Below are 24,286 nucleotides of genomic sequence, written 5' to 3'. Positions count from 1 at the left end.
GGTGTTTTGTTTTATGTCCGTAATGTTTTTTTTTTAAATCATCAGGAAAGAATAGATTCTAAAACGCAGTGGTTCGTCTCTCAGACCTCATTATTCTGTCCTCACAATGTGCATCACAATGAAATGACTGACTAAGGACTTTGAATACAAGTAAATATAGAAGCTCTATGTAAATAGGCTTGTCGAATCAGGAGAAAGAAAGAAAAGGCTCTGAGGAGTTGTTTATGCTTTCTTTCATCTGAAGTGCCATTTTCTCTGTACATCAGATAGCATATTGATTTTAGTGTACTTCAATTCTCAATTTTCCATAAACCATAAAAACCTTAATGGCTTCTCCAAAGCTCAAGTGAGAAACAATCAATTAATTTTCCCAGTAGTTCAACTCTGTCAAAATTAAAGTGCTATTTTAATGAATTTTTCAGACATTGAGGATCTACAGAGCAGCAGTTTAATGCCAAAAAGGCTTTCTTTTACTAAGGCAAGAAAAGTTTAAATATACACCAATTAAATAGAGAGTTCAAATGTTTTAACCTTTATTAAAGACATGAAAATGCAAGTCGCTTTTCCATGGCATTTTTCTAGGGTTTAACCTAACACTGAGTCCACAGCAGTTCTGAACAGAACTGTTGCAGAATCATCCATAACATAATAATCAAATGCATCAGCTACTACCCTGGGACACCATTCCTCTGTGTTGTGATTTGAAGAATAACAAAAGGGCTGTCCTACTTTCTCCCACAGGTCCGTATCAGACCTCAAATTCCCACTGCTAATACCACCTCTATGAAACAAGGCATTTTTTTTAAAGGCCACAGTAAAAATTCCTGGAAGGAGAAGAGGCTGGGGAACCAACATGCTTTCAGTTGCACAATAGTAAACGGATAGTCCATTAGCATAGATTCCTTTATCAGATTAGTTAACTGTCACATAGAAAGCGGAGATTACAATGGAGACAGGTGCAGTTTGGGAATGGTGGTGAGGAGGTGGGCAGGTCTCTATCTTGAAATGACGATGCGGACAGCTCCCAGGAGACAGAAAACACAGAGATGATGGAAAAGAGGATGCTAAGAAGGGTCAGGATTTGAACAGGCTGTGGGGAGCCTCAAAGTAAAATTTCTTTCAGGCTGCTCTGAATAGGACGAAGAAGATAAAACACTAGAACAGTAATTGGAATGGTGAAATGAGTTGAAAAATAGACCTAAGTTACAGGCAGAGAGGACATCCTAGTCCATTTCACTAGTAGACTATGGACTGTACTTTGCTGAAGTAAAAGGTAAGTGATGTTGATTGCTTGACAAAATTCAAATTCACTTTGTTTTGGATATGAGAGAATTTTCTGTGATCCTGAGAAGATGTCATCATGGTGTTTCATCTGGTGGCTGTTCAGGCTTTTTGTTCTGTTTTTGTTTTTCTTCCTTATTTGATTGTTTCTTTTTTTTTAATTGGGTTATAATGTAAAACTCATTTAATAACTTAATGAATTTAGGAAAGTTGTTTTGAGGAGTCTAACTTATTTTTTTCATTTCTTTTTTTTATTATTTTTAAAAATGTTTATTTATTCTTGAGAGACATAGACAGAGCATGAGCGGGGGAGGGACAGAGAGAGAGAGGAGACACAGAATCAGAAGCAGGCTCCAGGCTCTGAGCTGTCAACACAGAGCTCGAAGCAGGGCTCAAACTCATGAGCAGGGAGATCACCACCTGGGCTGAAGTCAGACGCTTAACGGACTGAGCCACCCAGGTGCCCTGAGGAGTCTAACTTGTTTATAATTTCCTCCAAGACTGGATCTGTTACAGTTCCTTCACAAGAAGGAGGCACTTTCTCTCCTATACAACCATTAAACAGACTAATTTGCAATTTGGCCTATTTCCTGTTAGATTTCAGGGTGGCGGTAGATGGGCACATTTTTCGTTGCTCATCTAGTCCATTGTTTATTAAAATTTTGAAGTAATTCCCTTTGTCTACCTGTTAATCGCCTATAGGCATTTCCACAGTACAGGTCTTTTCTGACTTCTTAGTGCTGGGGTAGCTTCTAAGTAAAGCCCCTGGGACTTCTGCTTCCCATTTACAGAGAGTGGGTTGGTATTTCTTCTTGGAAGCTGATCTGCCTCAGGGTTTCTAGGAGGGGCTACCTGTTGTCATTCTGAAGTAAGTAGAGTTATTTCTCTCCCACCTTCATTTCTAGCCACATAGTTTCTTAAAGCTTCAGCTACTGTGTGGGTGGGCAAATGGAAGGGTGCTGATTATCTTTCAGGGCATAAATAAAAATCAGGAGGCAACCCAGTCACCGAGTGCAAGAAGGAAAATCACATCATAAATCTCAGAAGTTCTTTTCCATTTACATAACCAGTAGCAAATATCACTGTAGTGCTTAAATAATGTAAATATAAACTAGGAGTGACTCTATCCATGGATCTTAATGAAACATCGTATATAATAAGTGCGGAATAAAAAGGCTCATTGAACAGATTTTTAAAAGTCAAAGAGAATATAAACAAACGCTCATACATGCATAATACATATGTGTCAGGCACTTTGTGTTCAATGCTATCTTAAGCTGGAAAAATAAATAGGCTTACAAATCCTTAAGGGACTTTTTTTTTTTTTTTTTTAACCTTTTGGCACATTACACAGAAACCGCTCTAAGGTTGGTGTTCCTGGGATTTCAATGGATTGGCTGGTCTGGGCCCCACAGCTAGTGTAGACATGAATGCTGCTTAATGATCGGTTAAAGGGGAGATAGACTTGTCTTCACAAAATGCGTTGTTCGTGCTCTTCGCCGAAACTCTATGCAATTATGATATAATCTATTTATTTCATCCCAGATGTTCACTCACTGTTACTTCGAAGTAGGCAAGTGAGCATTATTTTGTATTTCTTACACCTGGGAATATGAAAATTCTAGGAAACTCAAATCACTTGCAAATAGCTAAGGCTGGCAGAGGCAAGACTGAAACTCAAACTTCTCAAATTCAATTTCTTAGCCTATTTACTTCACAATAGCTGATAGGTATTCCAACTCCAGAGAAGTTGGGGAACAAAAACCTCAAGTCTTCAAACCTTTCTTTACACTATTGTTTTTAAAAACAATATTTATTAAGAAATTCCAATTAAGAAATGTAATATTGCTTTTTAGAGAAATTGAAAAATACAAAAATGTATGAAAAGATGAGAATAAAATTCACAGATAATACCCAGAGAGAACATATGTTGATGTTTCTTTTCCTCTCTAAAAAAATTGGATTCATACCATATATATATATGTTGCTTTTCATTAATCTAGTAAGTCATCTATATTAACATCTACCATAATTATATGTACTAGTAGGAAACAAGAAAAAAACCTGCCAATACTATGACACAATGCTTAACCACTTAGAATTATTAGTTTATACTTGTTGAAAGAAATTCTTTAAACATAGTTTTATCAAATATCTTGAGTTTATATAAATAAAAATGAAGTGAAATTAATTGGTTAGGTATTCCTAAATTTTTTCATATTTAAGTTTCGACTCTTATGATTCACTCTGTGATTCAGACTTTTCAATGTGTGTGTTTTTCTACACAGTTATTTTCTGTCTCCACCAAGGTGTTGGTGACGTAGCATTTCTTGAAAGTATTATGCTTTTGCCTCTAGAACTTGCCTTAAAGCTGATGTCCCCCATCTGCAAGTTTTTTTTTTTAATTTTTTTTTAACATTTATTTTATGTTTGAGACAGAGAGAGACAGAACATGAACGGGGGAGGGCCAGAGAGAGGGAGACACAGAATCTGAAACAGGCTCCAGGCTCTGAGCTGTCAGCACAGAGCCCAACGCGGGGCTCGAACTCACGGACCAGGAGATCATGACCTGAGCCGAAGTCGGACGCTTAACCGACTGAGCCACCCAGGCACCCCGAAATTCCTGATATTTAAGGCCTTTCAACAGCCAGTATAATTTATGTAAACAATTCCCTATTATTGGACATTTAAGACGTTTTCAATTTTTTGCCATCCTAAAAAAAGATGTGACAAACATCTTTGAGTGTAAACCTTTGCCTTCATCTTTGATAATTTCCTTAAGAGAGAGTTCCAAAAATAGCATAACTAGGTAAAATGATATGTAGTTTGCACTTCCTCTATATTGCCAAATTACTTTCCAAAATCGTGTATCAATCTGTAGGCTAATCAGTAGAATATGTGGGCACACAGGGTTACCTAATCAGTGGTTTTCACTATTCACTAACAGTATGTACAGGTTAAATCTTGCTTTTTGACCAACCTACCCTGTTCTTTCATTTCTTCCTTTATTTCTATTTATCACCTGCCAACATGATAAGTAATTCCTTTCCGTTTTTAGTATTTATAACCTTTACTGATTCTATGAATCTCAACTAAAAATTTCTTAGTCATTGCTTTGCCAATCTTAATTTTCCCTCTAAAGTCAGTTTCCTTAATCACTTCACTGCTCTAATTTTTTAGATACTCAAGGGGCTAAACCTGGATCCATTATTAGAAACTTTTTTTTTACAAAGGTAGGAACCATCTATTTAATTTTCTTGATGAAATGCTTATTTATGTCTAGAACTCTATTGAATTAGTCATTTTTGCTCTTGTTCATAATACTAATATTAATCCTAATAATAAAAATCACTGTTCTCTATCCTGACCTAAAAGGTTTCTTTTTGAAGAGTTGTCAAACCTTATTGAAATAAGCTAGGTAAAATTATCCAACGGTAGCACATTAATGGGCTCTGTCTTCATGATCATTGGATATTAATTTAGGAAGTGAAATTTATTTTTAATATTCATCTTCTCAGCAAGCCTCTATTGAGCACACACTATAACGTACAAATGCTTGATGCCTATGGTAATGCCAAGAAGCATAAGGCACATTCCTGGCCCTGCAATAATAATATGTAAAATCTATTAGATTCTCCCTGTGTGCCAGGCACTGGTCTGAGTCCTTGACATGTACCGACACATCTAATCCACTCGACAATGATGAATGATATGAGATTAATCTTATTAATATCTGTATTTTATAGATAAGGAAACAAGGCTGGGAGAAGCAAGTGATTGTCCAGGATCATACAGATGGATTTGAACTTGACTATTATACTTCAGAATTAATTGGCTTGTTTCACACATACTTTCCTATAAAAACTTACAGTATATAGGATAGACAGATTTACATATAAGTTACAATAAAATGGTGTAAAAATAAGAAGATATGGTAGTGCCGAGTGTTGGGGAAATGAGAGAAACCAAGATGCAAAGAAGAGGCAGGATATGAATGGGCCTTGAAAGATGGAAACAGTATAGTTTGAGATAGAAATAAATTTAGCATGGGGTGGAAAGATGAACTCTAGACCCCAATACTCCTGGATTCAAATTCTGACTGCAGTCCATATTAGTTACAAGACAATTTCTCTTAGCTTCAGACCCTCAACTGGTTTTGGTTCTAATGTGCAAAGTTATAAACATTTGGAAGTGTATGATATGTTGGGGGGTACTGGGGCAGCTCAAGGAACAAGGGAGGGAAGGAAGGGCAGGCATCTGTGGGGAGCAGTTGCAGCTGAAGACAAATGAAGTGGGTATGAGGAATTGTTAAATATCTGAGACAGAGGAAAGATAACTTGTCATCATGTTACGAAAATGGAAACAATAGCAATAAGGTTGGTTATGGTAAGGTTTGGAGCACGGAGAGGCTGAAGAAGGGAACCTAGAAGAGGCTCACCTGGTTTGCCCAGGTGAAAGATAACAAAGGCATGAATCAGGGCAAAGGAAGAAGAGAGATTCCAGAATACTTTCAAAGGTAGATTTGAAAGAATTTGGTAACCAATTGGGGACTTGGGATTGAGTCAAAATGTTCCTCAGATTTTCCTCCCAGGGGCCTGAAATGATGATAATGCCTTTCACAGAGAGAAATTGCAGTTAGTTTAGGAATGAATCAGAGTTGAAAACTTGGGTGTCAGCAGTATAGATGACTTTGCAAAGTTTGAATGTAAAGAGAAGGAGAAAGTTGGAACTTTGAGTATCAGTAATCCTAAAGCTAATTTAGGAAGGTAAATCTCTTTTGGATTAATACTTTCTTTTATTCAGCAAAAATATATATATATATTTATTATGACGTCTTCTTTTCATTCTTATCAGGACCTTTTATTCTCTTTTTGGATTCTCTCCAAGGCATTCCTCTGAGAACTTATTGAAGGCTACAGACTTTCTTGTATCCCCAAGCGTGTATGTGCAGATATATGTGTGGAGGGAGGGAGGAATCATAAACATACATACATACACAATTTTGCATACAATTTTAGGGAGTTCTTGTATTTTTTGAGGCCAAGCCCATGAAACCAAAGAGTCCGCTCTGCATAACTTATTTTTTTTTACCAATGCATTAATATTTTCTCCAACTATAATTAACTACATGTCAGTGTTGCACTAAGTGCCTTATCTATACCGGCTCATTTAATCCCCATCATGTGTCTCCATATAGGCATTACATTTCAAACAGGGGAGAACATAGAATTAGGTTAAATAAATTGCCCAGAATTATAAAGTTAGTATGTGGTAGAGGCAGGGTTTGGATAGGTCTCTGTATGAGTCAGGTTTCTAGGAGAAACAGAACCAATAGGGTGTGTGTGTGTGTGTGTGTGTGTGTGTGTGTGTGTGTAAAGAGATTTATTCCAGTAACGTGGCTCATGTGATTATGGAAGCTGACAAGTCCCACGATTTGCAGTTAGGAAGCTGGCAACCTAGAAAGGCTGCTGTTTTAGTTCCAGTCTGAGTCCTAAGGCCTGAGACCCAGTGGTGTGGTTCCCATTCAAAGGCTGGCAGGCTTGAGACACAGGAAGAGGTGATGTTTCAGTTCGAGTCCAAAGGTAGGACAAAGCTGATGTCCTGGTTCGAAGGCAGCCAGGCAGGAGGAATTCTCTCTCAGTCTGAGAGGAGTCAGCCTTTTTCATACTATTTGGACCTTCAACTGGTTGGATGAGGACCACCCACATTAGGGAGAGCAATCTGCTTTACTCAGTCTACTGATTTAAATGTTAATCTCATCTAAAAACACCCTCCCAGAAACACCTAGAATAATGTTTGACTAAATATCTGGGCACCCCTGTAACCCAGTCAAACTGACACATAAAATTAACCATTGTTCTCTCTCTGACTCCAATTACTCTGCCCAGTACTGTCATTTTAAAACTTACTCTATTTTTCTTAGATGAACTTTTTTTTTTTTTTTTGCTTTCACACAAGCTTTACTTAAATTATTCATGTTAGAGCTTCTTCTCCTATGTTTTCCCTTTCCGCAGTTACGTTCCCCTAACCAAAGATTTGAAAGTAAAGAACACTTGGATTCATTCTGTTTGCTTTCTGCTCTCTTTTCTCCCCCCAAGAAGATAAACTATCCAAGGAAGCTTCTTCTTTCATTTTGAATGTTCAAAAAGGGTTTTGCAGCTAAAAGTGAGTTAACAACATCTAAAAGACTCCACGGGTACCCACTCGAAGCGTCTATCAGGTGTGAAAAGAGTTTTCAAATGCACTGCATGCAGTAGAAAGGATGTGTTAGGTTTGGTAGCAGTACAGAAACTTTCAGGTGGTTGCTTAGTATGCAGTGTGTGTGTTCGTGAAAGTCAATGCACGATTAAAAAAAGTGTATTGTGGATGTTTTTAGGCCCTGGAGCAAATCCAGAAGAACAGCTGGGATTTTACATCTCCCAAGGGACCCCTCAAACTCATGAAATTCAGTCCCAAGAAGTCATAACACTCCGTTAGAGTGGAGGCCCCGGAGACCGGAGGCTCACTTGTCAGAGTACAAAGGTAATGAAAGGGAAGTGGCTCTTTGTGTCTGTCACACACATTGTCAATTCTTTAAGGGCCTGGGTGTGTCCACGTAAGCTGGAAAAGGCGATCAAACATGAAAAGTAAAGCTTTTGGTTTACAGGTTTTGCCTCCTTTTCTCTCAGGCGAGGGAGGTTCTAGTAGCAAGAGGGCATGCCTTTTCTTCATTTTATTTTGAAGATGATAAATAGAAAAGTAGATAAAGTGAGGCTGCATTTAGGAATGTGTTCCATGGCCTGTGCAATCAGCTGTGCACAGTAACCAGTTAGGCAATTAAATGAAATGGAATTCTGTAAACGCAGACCGTGAAACCATTCAAACTGTACAAATAACTTGGCTGGACAAGTTTACGTTCAAAAAAGGAGCATAAATTCTTTTTTTTAAGTAGGCTCCATACCCAATGGGGGGCTTGACTTCAAGACTCTCAGATCAAGAGTCACATGCTCTACCAGCTGAGCCAGACAGGCACTCCCACAAATTCTTTTTTTTTTTTAATGTTTTTATTTATTTTTGAGAGCGAGCATGTGAGCAGGGGAGGGATAGAGGATCTGAAGCAGGGTCTGTGCTGACAGCGAGCCCATGTGGGGCTTGAACTCACAAACCAAGAGACTGTGACCCGAGCCGAAGTCAGACACTCAACTGACTGAGCCACCCAGGTGCCCCCCCTTTTAAAAATTATTTATTTATTTATTTATTTATTTATTTATTTATTTAGAGCAAGAGGGAGTGTGAATAGGGGAGGGGCAGAGAGAGAGAGGGAGAGAGAGAATCCCAAGCAGGCTCCATGCTCAGCAGAGAGCCTGATGTGGGACTCGAACCCACAAATTGTGAGATCATGACCTGAGCTGAAACCAAGAGTTCGACGCTTAACCAGCTGAGCCACCCAGGCGCCCCCACTCCCAAAAATTCTTAATGTAAGTGAACTGATGTCTAGAAACAGATGTTGCATTGTAGTTGTAGTCTTTGAAAGGCACTGATTTTCATACTTGATGAAGGAGAAAAATACTGTATCTTATATCCTACTGGCTGGTAGATATCTTCCGTGTGAAAGTCCCAGTAGCACTACAATTTCGTTGGAATAGATTTTTATATATAATGCTTGGAATATGAGATGACTGTAGACAATGGAGCCAAATAAACATAACAGACTAAGTTTTAAATGATTTCGTTTTTTTTTTTTTTCCCGGTTTGATATTAGCAAATGATCTCACAGTGTCATGGAAAGGATTCATTAGGGTCTGGGGTGATGTGGTAGGCACAGCTCAAGAGTGATTAAATACCACCATCATCAACATTCATTGACAAGTGCTTACTGTCCCTGGAATGGAGATGCAAAGAGGTAAGCCATATTTGCCCCTGACAGAGCTCAGGGCCTAACAGATGACTTACATGTACATACAAAGATGATACCAGACACTGGATATTGATGAACAACTGTTTGGACAATAAGTACTTTGAAGAGTTTCTTTACCAGTCTCAGTTGTACAATCTATAAAATAATATCTCACCCTAACACACAAATAGAATGTATTAAATTGATCTTCCACTTCTAAACTGTAATTTTCTTCTTGTATCTCTAGCCTTAGCCCAGAGTCTAACACATAGTAGGAATTTTGTCTCCCTGAGTTAAAATACTATTATTTTAACCGTTGTGAGCTGGACTTCCTTATCAACTGTAATCTGTTACTCAGCAGGACAAATGCACCACTGATTGTGATGTAACTATATGAGCATGATTCAATCCATACTTTAGCGTACCGGTCTTCTGGGTTATGTTTGTTAGAGCAACCACACACTACATGGCTATTTAAGATGCCATTAAAACAAAAAGCAAGCACAGCCAATGTTGTGGTTATTTCTATGTTGTCAAAACCTAGATCTCTGCCTACACACCAGCTGGCCTGGTTATGGCTGGGTTTGCCCTGTTCCTTTGGGGGGAATCAATGACAAATGCCTTTCTCTCCAGAAGATTGGTGGTTCTAGATCTTGAAACAAGATTAAGACAAGACAAAAGTATGCAAGGAGTCTTGTTTATTTCAGGATGGAGGGTGGACCATTTAAGAGTAACAGGTGCGACATTCGGATTGATTTTCTGGATTTTACTTCTCAAAGAGTCTGGAAAGAAGATTTAAGCAGCTCAGACGGGATTTCTACTGATAACCCCCTGGGATGGTTTGACGATGCCCTTCCTTTAGCTCTTCAATTCCTTTACCTTTGAAGCTCCTGGGCCTGGGCCTCTCCTTTGCTTAGGAGAGACAGCCGCTTGTCTTTGGCAGCTGGGCAGTTTTGTAATGACAGCTGGCCACCCAGCCAAGGGACAGTGGCAGGAGCAAACATCCCAGCCTGATAAGACTGCTTATGCAGAAGCAAGGGGGGAAAAAAAAAGATCCTATCTTTCCATTTTTTTTTTTTTTTTATTTGTGGTTCTCTGGCTGTAGGGTTATGTTTCCAAGAGAAGAGACAGACAAGGCTGGCAAGAACCAATGTCCTCAGTTTGGGAGCGCGACCTGCAATTCCTTCAGAGGCCAAAATAAACTGCAGGACAGAGAGTCCTAACAGTGCAGTGGTTGGTCCCCAACAACCACAAACCGGCCTCAGGGGTGAAATTCTTCAGTCCACATCAGACACTCAGGAGGTGAAGACATAGGGATTATCTAGCCAGTCCCCCAGCTTTGAGGCAGATGGATGTCATCACCCCACAGGGCAGACAGTTGCCAAGTGTCATCTGGAAGACTGTCAGGAGCCCCTCCTAGCATTATGCTTTGAAATCACAAGCAAGCGCCCCCATGTCTGGGCAGAATCTTCCAGGCTCTACAGTAAAGCTGTCCCCCTCCCCCATATCCATTCTTCCACCCATATTCTACAAGCCTATGACAAGGGAAAGAAACTAATCATAAAACCTGATCCTAAAAGCCTTCTGATACTTGCAGACAGCGATTACATATTCACTCAGCCAAGGTCTCCCTGCTCCATTTAAAACAAAAGAGGTTCTCCACTCACGCCCTTCCCACTCCACCAGAAGACGTATTTCTGGAACCAGCGCTGGCCATCCCGAAAGTTGCTATTTCCCTTAGTTGAGGGCGAAGTTAGCGAATCCGTAGCTGCGAAGTCTCAACTCGGGGGAGGGGGCGACAGCCCGGGCGGGGGAGAGCGGCGAGGAGGAGGGACTAGAGGGAAGGACACTGCCCCCTACTTCAGCGAGGTCGCTGCCTAAGCCGCTGGAGCCGCCGGTCTGGGTTTTGGGAGGGAGGAGTGGCGGCCGTGGCGGAGCGGCGTGGACTCCGCACCCGAGGCTCGGTGCCAGTTCGGTACCTGGCGGGCCGGGCGCGCCTCGCAGGCCGGCCGCCCGGGGCGCGGAGGGTGTGAGCGCGCGCGCCCCCTCCGTGCCCGCTCAGCCTCGCGCGCGTCTCAGGGGAGGCTCCGCCGAGAGGCGCCGGGGGAACCCGCAGCCTCAGTCCTGCCGCCGGCGGAGCTTTGTGCGGCGGCGGCGGCGGCGGCTCCGAGTCCCACCTGCTGGCGGCGGAGAGACAAGGAAGGGGAAGAAGAAGGAGGAGGAGGGGCAGGAGGCGGCGGCGCGAGCCCACTCCTCCCGCCGGCGCCCACCTCCCGGGGGCTCCGCAGTCCCCAGCTCTCGGCCTGCACGCGTCCCGCCCCCGGCCCGGCCCGGCCTCAGGTCCACGCCGCGGCGGCCGCTGCTGCAGCCCCGGCAGCCCGGCCCGGCCCGCCCGGCCCGGCCGCCGCCACCCGGAGCCGCCGGCGAGTTTGAGGCGAGCGCGGGGCGCCCGGCTCCGCCTCGATGTGCCCGGGAGCCGCCTCGGCGCCCCAGCCCCGCTGAGCAGCCCCCCAGCGCACAGCGGCCGGCCCGAGAGGGCGAGCGAGGAGGCGCGGCGAGCCCCGGAGAGAGGGGGCCAGCGAGAGAGGAAGAGCGAGCCCGAGAGCGAGCGCAGGGAGCAGACACCATGCCGGGCTGGAAGAAGAATATCCCCATCTGCTTGCAGGCGGAAGAGCAGGAGAGAGGTGAGTGAGGCGACGGGGCGGGGGAAGGCAGGGAAGGGGGGTCCGGGCCAGGGGCCGCCCCCGGTGCCTCCCTCTCCCCCAGCTCCCCCTGACCTGTCCACCGGCCGACGGGGGAGGGGCGCCGCGCCCTCCGGGGCCGCTGGCGGATAGAGGCGGCGCCGTGCGAACTCGGATTTCTTCGGTGGGGGTGGGGGGGGGGCGGTGCGGGAAGAAGGGGAAAGAGGGAGGCTGCGGTAGGCAGGGAACTTTTCGTTTGGGGAAAGATTTTTTCGAGGGGGGGGCGTAGGGGGTACTGTAGCTTCTCCGGGGCCCGCTTGCACGTGGAGCCCTGGGCGCCTGCCTGCGGGGTGGGCGCTGGTAGGGGGTCCTGCAGTGTTTTAAGTGACTTTTCAAACTTTCCTGCCTCTCCCGCGGCCGCCTTCGCGGTGTCCCTGCCTCTGGCTGGGCTCGATGGTGCTAGGAAGCCCAAAGTTGCTGGAGATTCAGGGACGAGGAGGAGGAGGAGGAGCAGGGGGAGGAAGAGCTTCGGGGCGGGAAGTGGGCGCTGCCGCAGGTCTCCGGAGGGGGGGAGGGGAGGAGGAGAATGCTGTCCCTAGGCTGGGGGTCTGGGGCTGGGAGCGATGCCTGGGAGATGAGTTATGCCCTAGCGCAGTCCCTGCTGTCAAGTTAATACCGCAGGACTGCGGGCTTTTCATAATTACTGTCTATTTTCTTTTGTAAAGGCGACTGTCCGTGCCAGGTTGCTTGTAGACCTTTTGTTGCTTGACGAAGTGTGCTGGGCACGTTGCTTCCAAGTGACTTGAGAGGAAAGTTGAAGGGCCTTTGTACCTCAAAGGCTCGGTTCTGTTGAGGTCATTCCACGCTGGTTTGGATTGTGCAGAGGCTGGCCAGGGAGCTCAGCTGGGTAACCTGGATGTGATGTACTGAGTGCACCAGAATTTCCTATACAGGCCCCACGGGGCTAGAGAGGTGTGCGCCGTGACTCTGCTGGCATCCAGAGGGACCCTGGCTGGCAAGGTCCACCAGGGTTTATTCTCCTGCTCCTCCCACCCCTGCTGGCCTTGGCTTCGAGGAAAATGCTTTAGAATTGGATGTGCTTCCGGATGCTGGGTCCGCATGGGCTGTGGCAGCAGTCGGTGCTGAGGTTAAACGGTGCTGTGTGGGTGGGTGGGTGAGGAAAGCAGGGGGAGGCAAATCTGGTGCGTGGAGAAGGCAGAGAAGGCAGAGTTGTCAGGAGAGCTTAACTCCGGCAGCTTGATGAGTTGGTATGGAGGGTGGTTTGGTTATTGGGCATGCCAAAAGTTTCAGGCTTTTGAAATAATGCTTACTTACTGAAGAGCCAATGTACGATTTCCAGTTTTTCTCTAGGTGGCACAACCTGTCTTTGGTTTATATCCTGTTTAATGACTCAGGGAATTCATCCCTTTTTAACCACTTCCTTATTAGATATGTGCATTCATTTTCCAGCATTCTTTCTGGCAGGGGACCCTATGTTTACCCATTCAAAAGGCACCCCTGCTTTAGAAATGCTCCTGGGTTTCCCTCTAGGAAATCATATCTTAAAAGTTGCAAATAGTGGTACTCATAATTTATAACCAGGTAAAAAGCACTAAATGAAAGCATTCTGTCAAGCCTGGAGAGTCTGTCCTGTCCACTGAATGTCACGATGAACTTGGTGTTAAATGGATCTGTTTGCTAAAAACATCAAAAATCGTGGTACTTCTAACAAGTTTTATCAGAATGCTGAAACGGGTAGATTTTTGAATGGTGACAAAATGTACTTGTATGTCTTTTAGAAATGTATGGTAACTTTGAAAGATGATCACCTAATCTGCTTGGAGGAGATAAGACTGAATTTCCTCCAGAACATAAAAATCTGAGTCAGAAATGGGGTATTCTTTACCTTCTCCAATAGGAGAATACAGGCATGTTTGTTACTTGGTGTCTTTTTACACTTTAAAGATTTCTTCTTGCTTATATTATATGATGCTTTTCTAATTAGCATTGTATCTGATTTGCTTGTGGCATTTCTTTTTGGGGTCCTGATTCACTGGGAATGCACAATTATATGTGTTCTGTTCTCTTTAAAACCTACCTGGTGTCTCTGTTTGAGTTGCGTGTGCGTGCACATATGTACATATATATTTAAATTAACTGCGCTGCCTGCATGATTTTTAATGCACATGTCAGAGGATACTGCTTGAAATTGCTTATTCTTTTGGAAGAATATTATTGGAACGAGTAGTTTTTTCTATATGCGTTTGTCATCAGCTTATATTTAGGTTTTTTTTCCCTTTGGAATTTACAATTTGAAATGATTCAAATAGTGTTGAATTAGTTCTTGTTAAATATAAACAAAAATGTTGAACTATCAGGTTGGTCAGGAAAATAATGAACATAGAGGGAACAACTACATGTTACATTTTCTCTGGGGATAACGTTGGACAAAATGCCATTTCTAATATCTTACCATTAAAGTCTGATGTTGGTTGTGCTCACATAACCATTGCTCTTTTCATATCCCCCCCCCCCCAACTCCAATTTATATTTAAACATTCTGAAACCCATCATGGAGACTACTCTAGCATAGCATTTTTTCATGCAGATTCTGTTTAGCTAAATCTCTTCCCGAAACTTAATGCAAATGAATACAGATTGCTAGCTTCTTTAAGGACTACTTATTTTTACAAGTATTTCTTAGCATTAATGTTTATAAAATATCCTAATCTCAACTCAAAGATTTAGGGAACCTGCCTTCTCGGTATGTATCACATACAAAGAGAGATTTGGCCAGTGTGTCTGATTTCATGACATACCTATACACCATTCCTAACTTGGGTTCATCTTGAAGGCTTCTGTCAAGATGATATTGAGTGAACTATTGCTATTGCATGCAATGCTGAGCAGAGAAACTGTAGCATATGGGTTATTGCAGTTAATGCAGTTACTTCCAAAATGACATGTTAAGATTCACTGATGTACGATGACATACTATTAAAATTCAGGACACATTTCTCTATCTCCTCCCTCCTCCGATTTTCTGCCTGAGATGATAAACCCAATCCATTTAGAAGTCACCCAATACATTTTTGGCTAAATGTTTCAGGAGAAGAGAAAGGACTCTAAAAACTGTTAATTAACCCACTCAAATTAGATTAATATATTAGTTGTTTTAATCTGCTCATTAGTTTATCACGTGTAATAGAAATATAGTTGTTAAGGAAAATGTTGGTAATTAATGATGCTTCCTTTGGCTTGTAGCTTCCCTTCTGATTTCTGTGGCTTGGGTTAGTAAATATTCGTGTGTGTGTGTGTGTGTGTGTGTGTGTGTGTGTGTGTGTGTGTATGTTTATTCACCAGGGGAAAATGTATGCATTTTGTATAGCTCCCTTTCTCCTGGTGTTTCTATTCTTCTCATATGTTTTGGAGGTGTACAAATAAACTTGAGAACTTTCTTTTGGACTTCAGTAGGAATCATCGTATCTGGGCTTTTGCTTCTGTTTTGTCGAATGAGAGTTTCTGGATCCCTTTGGATATAAAGACTTTAGTTTTTATAAAATATCTGTGAGAAAGCACAGGGGGCTTAAGGAGTGTGCTTTATTATTGTCTTTGGTTTGTTTCATTTTCCACACCACAAGGAGATCTGTTGACCCTATTGTACACAGCCTGCTTATCAAAAATTCCAATTTGAAATTTGACTTTTGACTGGAGAGTGCTGTGGGGAAAAGAGAAGAAATCAAAACGCATGGAGAGTCTGCTATGTGTTGGGCATGGTGGTTGACACTTCACATGCATTATTTGGTACAATCCTTACCACATGCCCGTAAGGTAGGTATTATTATTTCCCCTGACAGATGAAGAAACTGATGCTCACAGAACAAAAAAAAATGCCTACAGTTAAAAGGCCAAGACTTAGGGCACCAGTTTTTAAAGAGAGAATTCAAAAAAGAAGTTAAGTTATATTTCTTGAGATGGAATTTTTAGCATTATACACATGCGTGCATGCGCGCGCGCACACACACACACACACACACACAACATGGATTTTTTTGGACCTATTTAGCGGATGCTAAATCTTTCATTAAGAATTTATAAAAAGAGTTTTTTAGTCATGGATAGTGGGACAAAGCTTCCAAAGTATATTTTGGGCTTTTGACAAACTGACCAGATGGGTTTATTAACTCTAACAATAAGGATTGAAATGTCAACATATTTTTAAGTAGAATTATCTGGTTAAACTTAAAGACAATCATTTAAGTGAAATGCTTTTCTCTAACTACTTGTTATAATTCCATAGTTTTCTTTGTTTTCAAAGAGTATTTGCCGTGAAGGCAAGAATTAATAAGAATTAAGTATTTTTCCTCACCGCGATGAACTGGGAAACTACTGTATTGTTAATAGCCATTGTGCATTTGCTCTTTTGCCAACATTTTATTTAATTAAAGCCATTCATCTGAACTCTCAGCCTAGCTATCTATCAGAAGGCCCAGTAGCCAAACAGATAATGCTTTCTTCTGTGGTAAGCTGATTGGTTTTTTTTTTTTTTATGAAGAAAAAGAAGTACCAATTTAAATTGGTAAAGAATATTGAGAATTGAATATCATAGTTTTTAAAACTGTTATATTAAATGCTGCATGATGGCTGATGGTTTAAGGTTTTTAGGATTTGATCTGCTTATGTTCACTTAAGTTATAATAGTAGTTTAGTCATACAAAATATAAAAGTAATAGTAATACAAAGCAACATGTCCAACAGAGAACAATATTCAAATGCAAAAGCAAAACCTGACTTTGAATCTCTTGATTTATCTTTTGTTAAAGTCTATTTCTTCATAAATTCAAAGATTACCTAAATATAAATATAAAAACTTATCAATACAAATTTCCTTATTTAAGAAACCTACTTGTTTAGGCATGTCAGTGACCAAAGGGTGCCGTCAGTTTTAAGGGAAAGTTAATGTTCTTGAAATGTATCTGCTGAGGGGCACCTGGGTGGCTCAGTCGGTTGAGTGACCGACTTCGGCTCAGGTCATGATCTCACGGTTTGTGAATTCGAGCCCCGCGTCGGGCTCTGTGCTGACAGCTCGGAGCCTGGAGCCTGCTTCCGATTCTGGGTCTCCCTCTCTCTCTGCCCCTCCCCCTCTCATGCTCTGTCTCTCTCTGTCTCAGAAATAAGTAAACATAAAAAAAAAATAAATGTATCTGCTGATTAAAATGCACCTGATTGAATTTCTTACTGTCTTTCATTTCAACAGTGATTAAACTTTAAGCAGCAAATCAGGTGTTGAAAAGAATGTGAAAACGTGGTTAGTATTCTAGATAGATTCCTTAGCTCCACCCAGCACAGTGGTGGACAGCAAGATACTTGAAGTCAAACAACAGTGGGTTTAAATTCCATCAGCACTTCCTAGCTCTGTGCTCTTTTAAGTTCTCAAAGCCCTTGTATTCTCTTCTTGAAGATGAGGACAAATAACATCTACCTCTTGGGAGGAGTAAATGAAATTAACAAATGTGGAATTTATGATAGTACCTTTCATATAGTTCCGGCTCAGTAATAGCAACTCATTATTTTTATGATATCTTGATATAGATCTGTAAACTTAACACCTCAAGGTGTCCTGATGATAAAATGATAAATTTTTATTCTTTAAAAACTTTATAAACCAGTAAAAAAAAGTCCAGGGTTTTGTGAAAAGCTATACTAAGCTGCAGAACTTTATGAGGTCATTGATAAAGTCGAGTCTAACTGTCACAAAGATGAAGAAAGTCCTAAGGCCACACTTTTTCATACATGCATCAAACTTTTATTTACCACTAACTGCCATGATGGGTACCAGGGATGAGAAAATCATGGTTCCCATTTTCAAGAAGACTGTTATGGGTAGTTATAGAGTCATGGATGTGACAAATAACTCAGTACAGCCTCTCTTCTCCTGTAAAGATTAGTGCCAAGGGAGCAGAGAAGAGGGATTGACTGTATTGAAGAGGTGGCACAGAGGAAGTGTTAAAAGACTTGAAGGAAGGAGAAGAACTTAGAAGGTTGGATGGGGATGTGAGGATGGATATTTCAGGCAGCGGGCATGGTGTGCTCCAAAGCGTTGTAGAATAAATTATACCAGGAACCACTATTGGTTTCTTAAGGAGCCAAAGTGTAGAATAAGACCATGCATATGGAGTGTAGAATATGAATATTCATTTCCCCATGAGGTAGGGAAGCTGGTTGGAGAAGAGGAGCCTAGAGAGGGCCAGATTTGGAAGAACTTTATATATGTCGGATGAAAGAGTTCAGATTGCATCCATCAGGTGTTGGGTGAATTGAAGGACTTCCGACAGAGAAGTGAAGGGATCAGATTTATATCTTGGAAAGGTCATCCTGGTAACAAGGAGAAAAGATTGGGGAAAGGGAGATTCTGGAGGGGTGGGGTCATGTAGGAGGCTACTGCCCTGTTTCAGGTCTGCAGAGATACTGAGGAGGAGGGCAGGTGAATGTAAGAAACATGGGGCATGTAGGTTTTTGGTTTAGACTGTGATTAGAATCAGACTGTGTCTTGAGACCCAGTGCCTTGATACAGACACTGGTATTCTTTCTACCTCATGTTGCCTTTCTTTATTTCCTCTTCATCAAGTTTATGTCGGGGAGGAGGAAGGGGGGAATATAAACATGATCTGATAGAACAATGTGAAAATAGAAGGCCACCAAAGTGATTGGGTCATAGTGATGGCTTAATGTGCACAAGTTTTGTTTAGTTGTTTTTAATTATGTAAAATTCGTATACCGTCTGATCCTAAAGGAAAAATAATTATTATCCTGTGCATTAGTCTTCTATAACTAATTAGGAATTTTAAGTGATCCTTAAAAAAAATTATTTATTTATTTATTTATTTTTAAATTTACATTCAAGTTATCATATAGTGCAACAATGATTTCAGGAGTAGATTCCTTAATGCCCCTGACCCATTTAGCCCATCCCGCCTCCCACAACCCCTCCATTAATCCTCTGTTTGTTCTCTATGTTTAAGTCTCTTATGTTTTTATATTATTTTTCCTTCCCTTCCCTTATTTTCACCTATTTTGTACCTTAAATTCCTCATATGAGTGAAGTCATATGATATTTGTATTTCTCTGACTAATTTCGCTTTAGCGTAGTACCCTTTAGTTCCATCCACGTGGTTGCAGATGGCAAGATTTCATTCTTTTTGATTGCTGAGTAATACTCCAGTGTGTGTGTGTGTGTGTGTGTGTGTGTGTGTGTGCGCACGTGTGTGTGTGCGCGCGTGTGTGTGTGTATCCATTCATTTTTATCAATTCATCTGTTGGATATTTGGGCTCTTTCCATACTTTGGCTATTGTTGATAGCACTGCTATAAACATTGGGGTACATGTGCCCCTTTGAAACAACATACCTGTATCCCTTGGATAAATACCTAGTAGTGCAGTTGCTGGGTTGTAGGGTAGTTCTATTTTTACTTTTTTGAGGAACCTCCATACTGTTTTCCAGAGTGGCTGCACCAGCTTGCATTCCCACCAGCAGTGCAAAAGAGATCCTCTTTCTCTGCATCCTCGCCCACATCTGTTGTTGCCTGAGTTGTGAATATTTGCCATTCTGACAGGTGTGAGGTGGTATCTCATGGTTTTGATTTGTATTTTCCTGATGATGACTGATGTTGAGCATTTTTTCACGTGTCAGTTGACCATCTGAATGTCTTCCTTGGAGAAGTGTCTATTCATGTCTTTTGCCCATTTCTTCACTGGATTATTTGTTTTTTGGGTGTTGAGTTTGATAAGTTCTTTGTAGATTTTGGATACTAACCCTTTATCTGTTATGTCATTTGCAAGTATCTTCTCCAATTCCACTGGTTGCCTTTTAGTTTTGCTGATTGTTTCCTTTGCGGTGCAGAAGTTTTTTATCTTGATGAGGTCCCAGTAGTTCATTTTTGCTTTTGTTTCCCTTGCCTTCGGAGACGTGTTGAGTAAGAAGTTGCTGTGGCCAAGGTCAAAGAGGTTTGTGCCTGCTTTCTCCTCGAGGATTTTGATGACTTCCTGTCTTATGTTTACACTTGATCTTAGCCAAAAGGCCGAGAAGTGATTCCCTGTCTTACGTTTAGGTCTTTCATCCATTTTGAGTTTATTTTTGTGTATGGTGTAAGAAAGTGGTCCAGGTTCATTTTCTGCATGTCGCTGTCCAGTTTTCCCAGCACCATTTGCTGAAGAGACTGTTGTTATTCCATTGGATATTCTTTCCTGCTTTGTCAAAGATTAGTTGGCTATAAGTTTGTGGGCTCATTTTTGGGTTCTCTATTCTGTTCCATTGATCTGAGTGTCTGTTTTTGTGCCAGTACCATACTGTCTTGATGATTACAGCTTTGTAATACAGCTTGAAATCTGGAATTATGATGCCTCCAGATTTGGTTTTCTTTTTCAAGATTGCTTTGGCTATCTGGGGTCTTTTCTGGTTCCATACAAATTTTAGGATTGTTTGTCCTAGCTCTGTGAAGAACGCTGGTGTTATTTTGGTACGGATTGCATTGAATATGTAGATTTCTTTGGGTAGTATTGACATTTTAACAATATTTGTTCTTCTAATCCAGGTATGTGATTTTTTTTTAATTGAAAGAGAAATGTGGTAGTTATTATGTTGTGGAAATGTCTTTCCTACTAATAGAATTGGGTGGGGTTTTTAACATTATTATTTTCTGAAAACAACTAAATGCTCTGTGAATAATGTTTAAAAATAGTTCGTATATAGGACTCAAAATGACAAAACTGGGGTTCAAGTCCTCTCTCAGCCATCCTCCTGATCTTTTGGCCTAGGCATAGACTGCCCCCCCCCCCCCCCCCCCCCCCGTGAAACTCCCTTTTCTCATCTCTGAAATGAGGATGATTCTTGGCATACTGACCTCCTGGGATTATGTTATGGAGTGAAACCTGTTAATTTTACATGACAAAGGGGAGAAGTAAAAACCTTAATTCTCTGGGCACCTGGCTGGCTACTCTTGATCTTGGGGTTGTAAATTTGCGGCCCCCATTGGGTGTAGAGATTACTTAAAAACAGGAAAAAAATCTTCCAAAATGAAGTTCAGCTATGTTATGAGGTTTGCCGTGTTAGGCTCCCATTTGGTTGCAAAACAACTCAAATAATGCAACTAAATTACAATACATTCAAAGCTGCACCGGAAGTCAGCCTCTTTCCTGGTTGTCCTTGGAAAAGTCCAGCTCAGACTAGGAGTCGACCTTGTCTCCTGCGCCCTGTTGTTCGGTTTCTGCTTCTCACCAGTCCAAGCTTCTGATCTCAACCCAATGTCCAAGGGACCATTACTTCTCAAATTGAAATCACGTATAGAACCTTTTTACAGGAGAAAAAATTTCTTGCAGATATCCACTGCTGACTTCATTTTTACTATACTGCTTAAATATGTGCTAACATAAAACTAGGTGTAAATTCCTGATGCTTATAGCTCTCATACAATCACAGAACCACAACAGATTTTACAAGTGAAATACAAACAAAACTACTAAAAAATCAATAACTTTCAAATTAATGACATTTATTTCATGTGACTTGATATTGTTTGCCTGAAACTAAATCTCCTCTTGGAGCGTGAATATGGTACTTGCTGCTATGGAAAGTAACGTTGTCACATGCTGCTATGGAAAGTAATATTACCCTTTTTTTTCCCCCACTGGCTGAACTCCTTTGGAACCTTGGTTTTTTTTTTTTTTTTTTTTTTTTTTAATTTTTTTTTTCAACGTTTATTTATTTTTGGGACAGAGAGAGACAGAGCATGAACGGGGGAGGGGCAGAGAGAGAGGGAGACACAGAATCGGAAACAGGCTCCAGGCTCTGAGCCATCAGCCCAGAGCCTGATGCGGGGCTCGAACTCCCGGACCGCGAGATCGTGACCTGGCTGAAGTCGGACACTTAACCGACTGCGCCACCCAGGCGCCCCAGGAACCTTGGTTTTAACAATCTGTTATTACTTGGTTGTTTTGGGCATGAACACATCATTTATATGTGAAGTCCTCCATTCTTTCTTTTTAAATTTTTTAATTTTTTTTAACATTTATTTATTATTGAGAGAGAGAGAGACAGACAGACAGACAGAGCATGAGAACGGGAGGGGCAGAGAGAGGGGGAGACACCGAATCCGAAGCAGGCTCCAGGCTCTGAGCTGTCAGCACAGAACCCGATGTGGGTCTCGAACTCACGGAGTGTGAGATCATGACCTGAGCCGAAGTCAGACACCTAACCGAGCCACCCAGACGGCCCTGAAACCCTCCATTCTTATTGGTCTGCTTTACACCATGGTGATCCTAAATACAAAAGCCAGCATTGGCTTTGCAGCTGGTAGCAGCAGTGGGCTACATGCTGATCTATGTTAGTGCTTCTTAAACTATTCTGATGGAGGGCTCTTTTCATCCCAGTCTGGTAAGTGGTCCCATACAGCCCAGTGAGTGTACTAGGGCTCACCTGAGTTACCGGAGTCTGACCACATCTGTATATGTCTTTACCCTGTTCAGTGAGGTGAGCGCATTAATCCCAGACTGGGATGCTGGGGCGGTGACACATTGCTATAGGAGTTTCTGAATGCCTGACTTCATTTTCAGTATTTATCTAACCATGGGCGAGTAATAAACAGTTTTCCTGACTGACACGGACCACAGACCACACTTTGGATAGTACTGGGTTAGAACTTGTTTATGTGGCAGGGGTTAGGGAGGAAGGTTCAGAAGGATGGGAGAAAGGTGTGTGTGTGTGTGTAAAAATGTACACAGTACGTTTGAGATATACAAATGCAACATAATTTATTTTCTGTAGCTGCTTTCTTTCCCCTTGCCTTTGAGATCCCACTCATGTTGAAGATGGAAAACATCTGATCTTATTATTTAAGAGCATAGTAGTTTTCAGTTTAAACACGCTTTCTTTGGTGGTTGCTCTCATTTCTCAAGGGTGTTCCTTCCCTCATTCTCTGAAGGGGAAAGTTAGTATCTTCATGGCGCTGGGTGAAGGGCCTTTGATTCACTGTGTGACCCTCACTTTGTCCCCTGCTCTGCACTTGGCTTGCTTGGTGACTGGGCGCTGTGCCCTGGTCTCCACTGAAATGAGACTGTTCCCATTTGGTCTTTGGATGTCATCCTGGCAGCTGATTTGGACTTCCTGGACCTTGCCGTTGTGTCTACTTGTGAGATCCTGTAGCCCGTGACCGTCTTGTCAAAACTATGCCTTTTTTAGGTACCAGTCCTGTCAGCATTTCTGTATCCCTCTTGGGCACTTAACTCTTCCCCTTGAATCATGGTGGAGTTTGTGGGATCTTGGGAGGTGCCCTCACCTCCTCTGCATATCTGGCACCTTCTGCAGATACTACCGCTGCTTTGCTCTCATGCCATGTTGAATGCTGTCTCTGCCAAATAACCATCATGCCGGGTGATGAGGATCACTCGTCAGAAAGTTCACTATTGCCCTTAAAGCTACACAGGTGTTTTTCTCTCTTTTTGCACTTGTCAAGGAGTTTTAAATCCTTGCAGCATATTGGACACTTGTATCTGATTATTTGTACCCCTGTCCCTTCCTGTTTTTCTCATTCTGTGCTGTATCAGATATCTAGAATGGCTTCAGTGACTTGAAAACTTAAAACTAGAAGGCACAAGGGTCAAAAGGGTGAGTGAACACAAGGAACAGTCCTGTTCGCATCTTAGGTGGGTTCCTCTCCATAAGATCGGAATGTCAGGGAAGAAAGAAAGAAATAACCTAGAGGTGACGTAGCCTGAAGCTGACCGATACCTTGTATTGCACACACACCTTTTTCACTTAATAGTTTTATTAGAAATCTGCCCTTTATATTTCATCAGCAGATGTGTGAACGTGAGAACTGACATAGTTCTTCTCGTGATTGGAAGTGTAATTGCAACGTGCATTAGCAATTAGATATTCATGTATTTTATTTATTTATTAAAAATTTTTTAACGTTTATTTATTTTTGAGAGACAGAGAGAGACAGAGCATGAACGGGGGAGGGGCAGAAAGAGAGGGAGACACAGAATCCAAAGTAGGCTCCAGGCTCCGAGCTGTCAGCACAGAGCCCAATGTGGGGCTCGAACCCACAAACCATGAGATCATGACCTGAGCTGAAGTCGGGCGCTTAATCGACTGAGCCACCCAGGTGCCTCAGATACTGATGTATTTTAAAGGTTTACTTTTTATTTTGAAGAAAGATGTTTAAAAGAGATCACTAGATATCCTTAAGACTTCTAGTATGAATTGATGCTAGAATTATTATTTTACTAGCCAAGTGTTAATTTAGTTTGTTTTCACAATTGTTGAATAGAGCAGACAGTATGAAAGTCTGATACAGAGTTTGACATCTTTTTATTAGTAGAGTCTACATCTTTTTAAGTATAGTTCATAATTTGAGAAAAAATTAAGGAAGATTGTTTTTACCTGTTAGTA

The 24,286-nt window shown here is 41.7% G+C and overlaps 1 protein-coding gene across 11 annotated transcripts in view; it reads left to right on the top strand.

The window, feature by feature from the left end:
• The first annotated feature begins 10,940 nt into the window (after positions 1–10,940).
• The window catches only part of GRIP1 (glutamate receptor interacting protein 1), a 695,200-nt gene continuing 681,854 nt past the window's right edge, over positions 10,941–24,286 (top strand). For all 11 annotated transcript variants that reach the window (XM_045062041.1, XM_023257209.2, XM_045062046.1 and 8 more), the window contains exon 1: positions 10,941–11,841. In XM_045062041.1, the coding sequence (XP_044917976.1) occupies positions 11,784–11,841 (58 nt within the window). In that variant the 5' untranslated portion in view covers positions 10,941–11,783. The remainder of the gene's footprint in view (positions 11,842–24,286) is intronic.

This window comes from Felis catus, chromosome B4, assembly GCF_018350175.1.
Source record: "Felis catus isolate Fca126 chromosome B4, F.catus_Fca126_mat1.0, whole genome shotgun sequence".
Classification (NCBI taxonomy): Eukaryota; Metazoa; Chordata; class Mammalia; order Carnivora; family Felidae; genus Felis; species Felis catus.
Note: the sequence above shows the minus strand (reverse complement) of the source record. Positions and strands in the feature narration are given on the sequence as shown.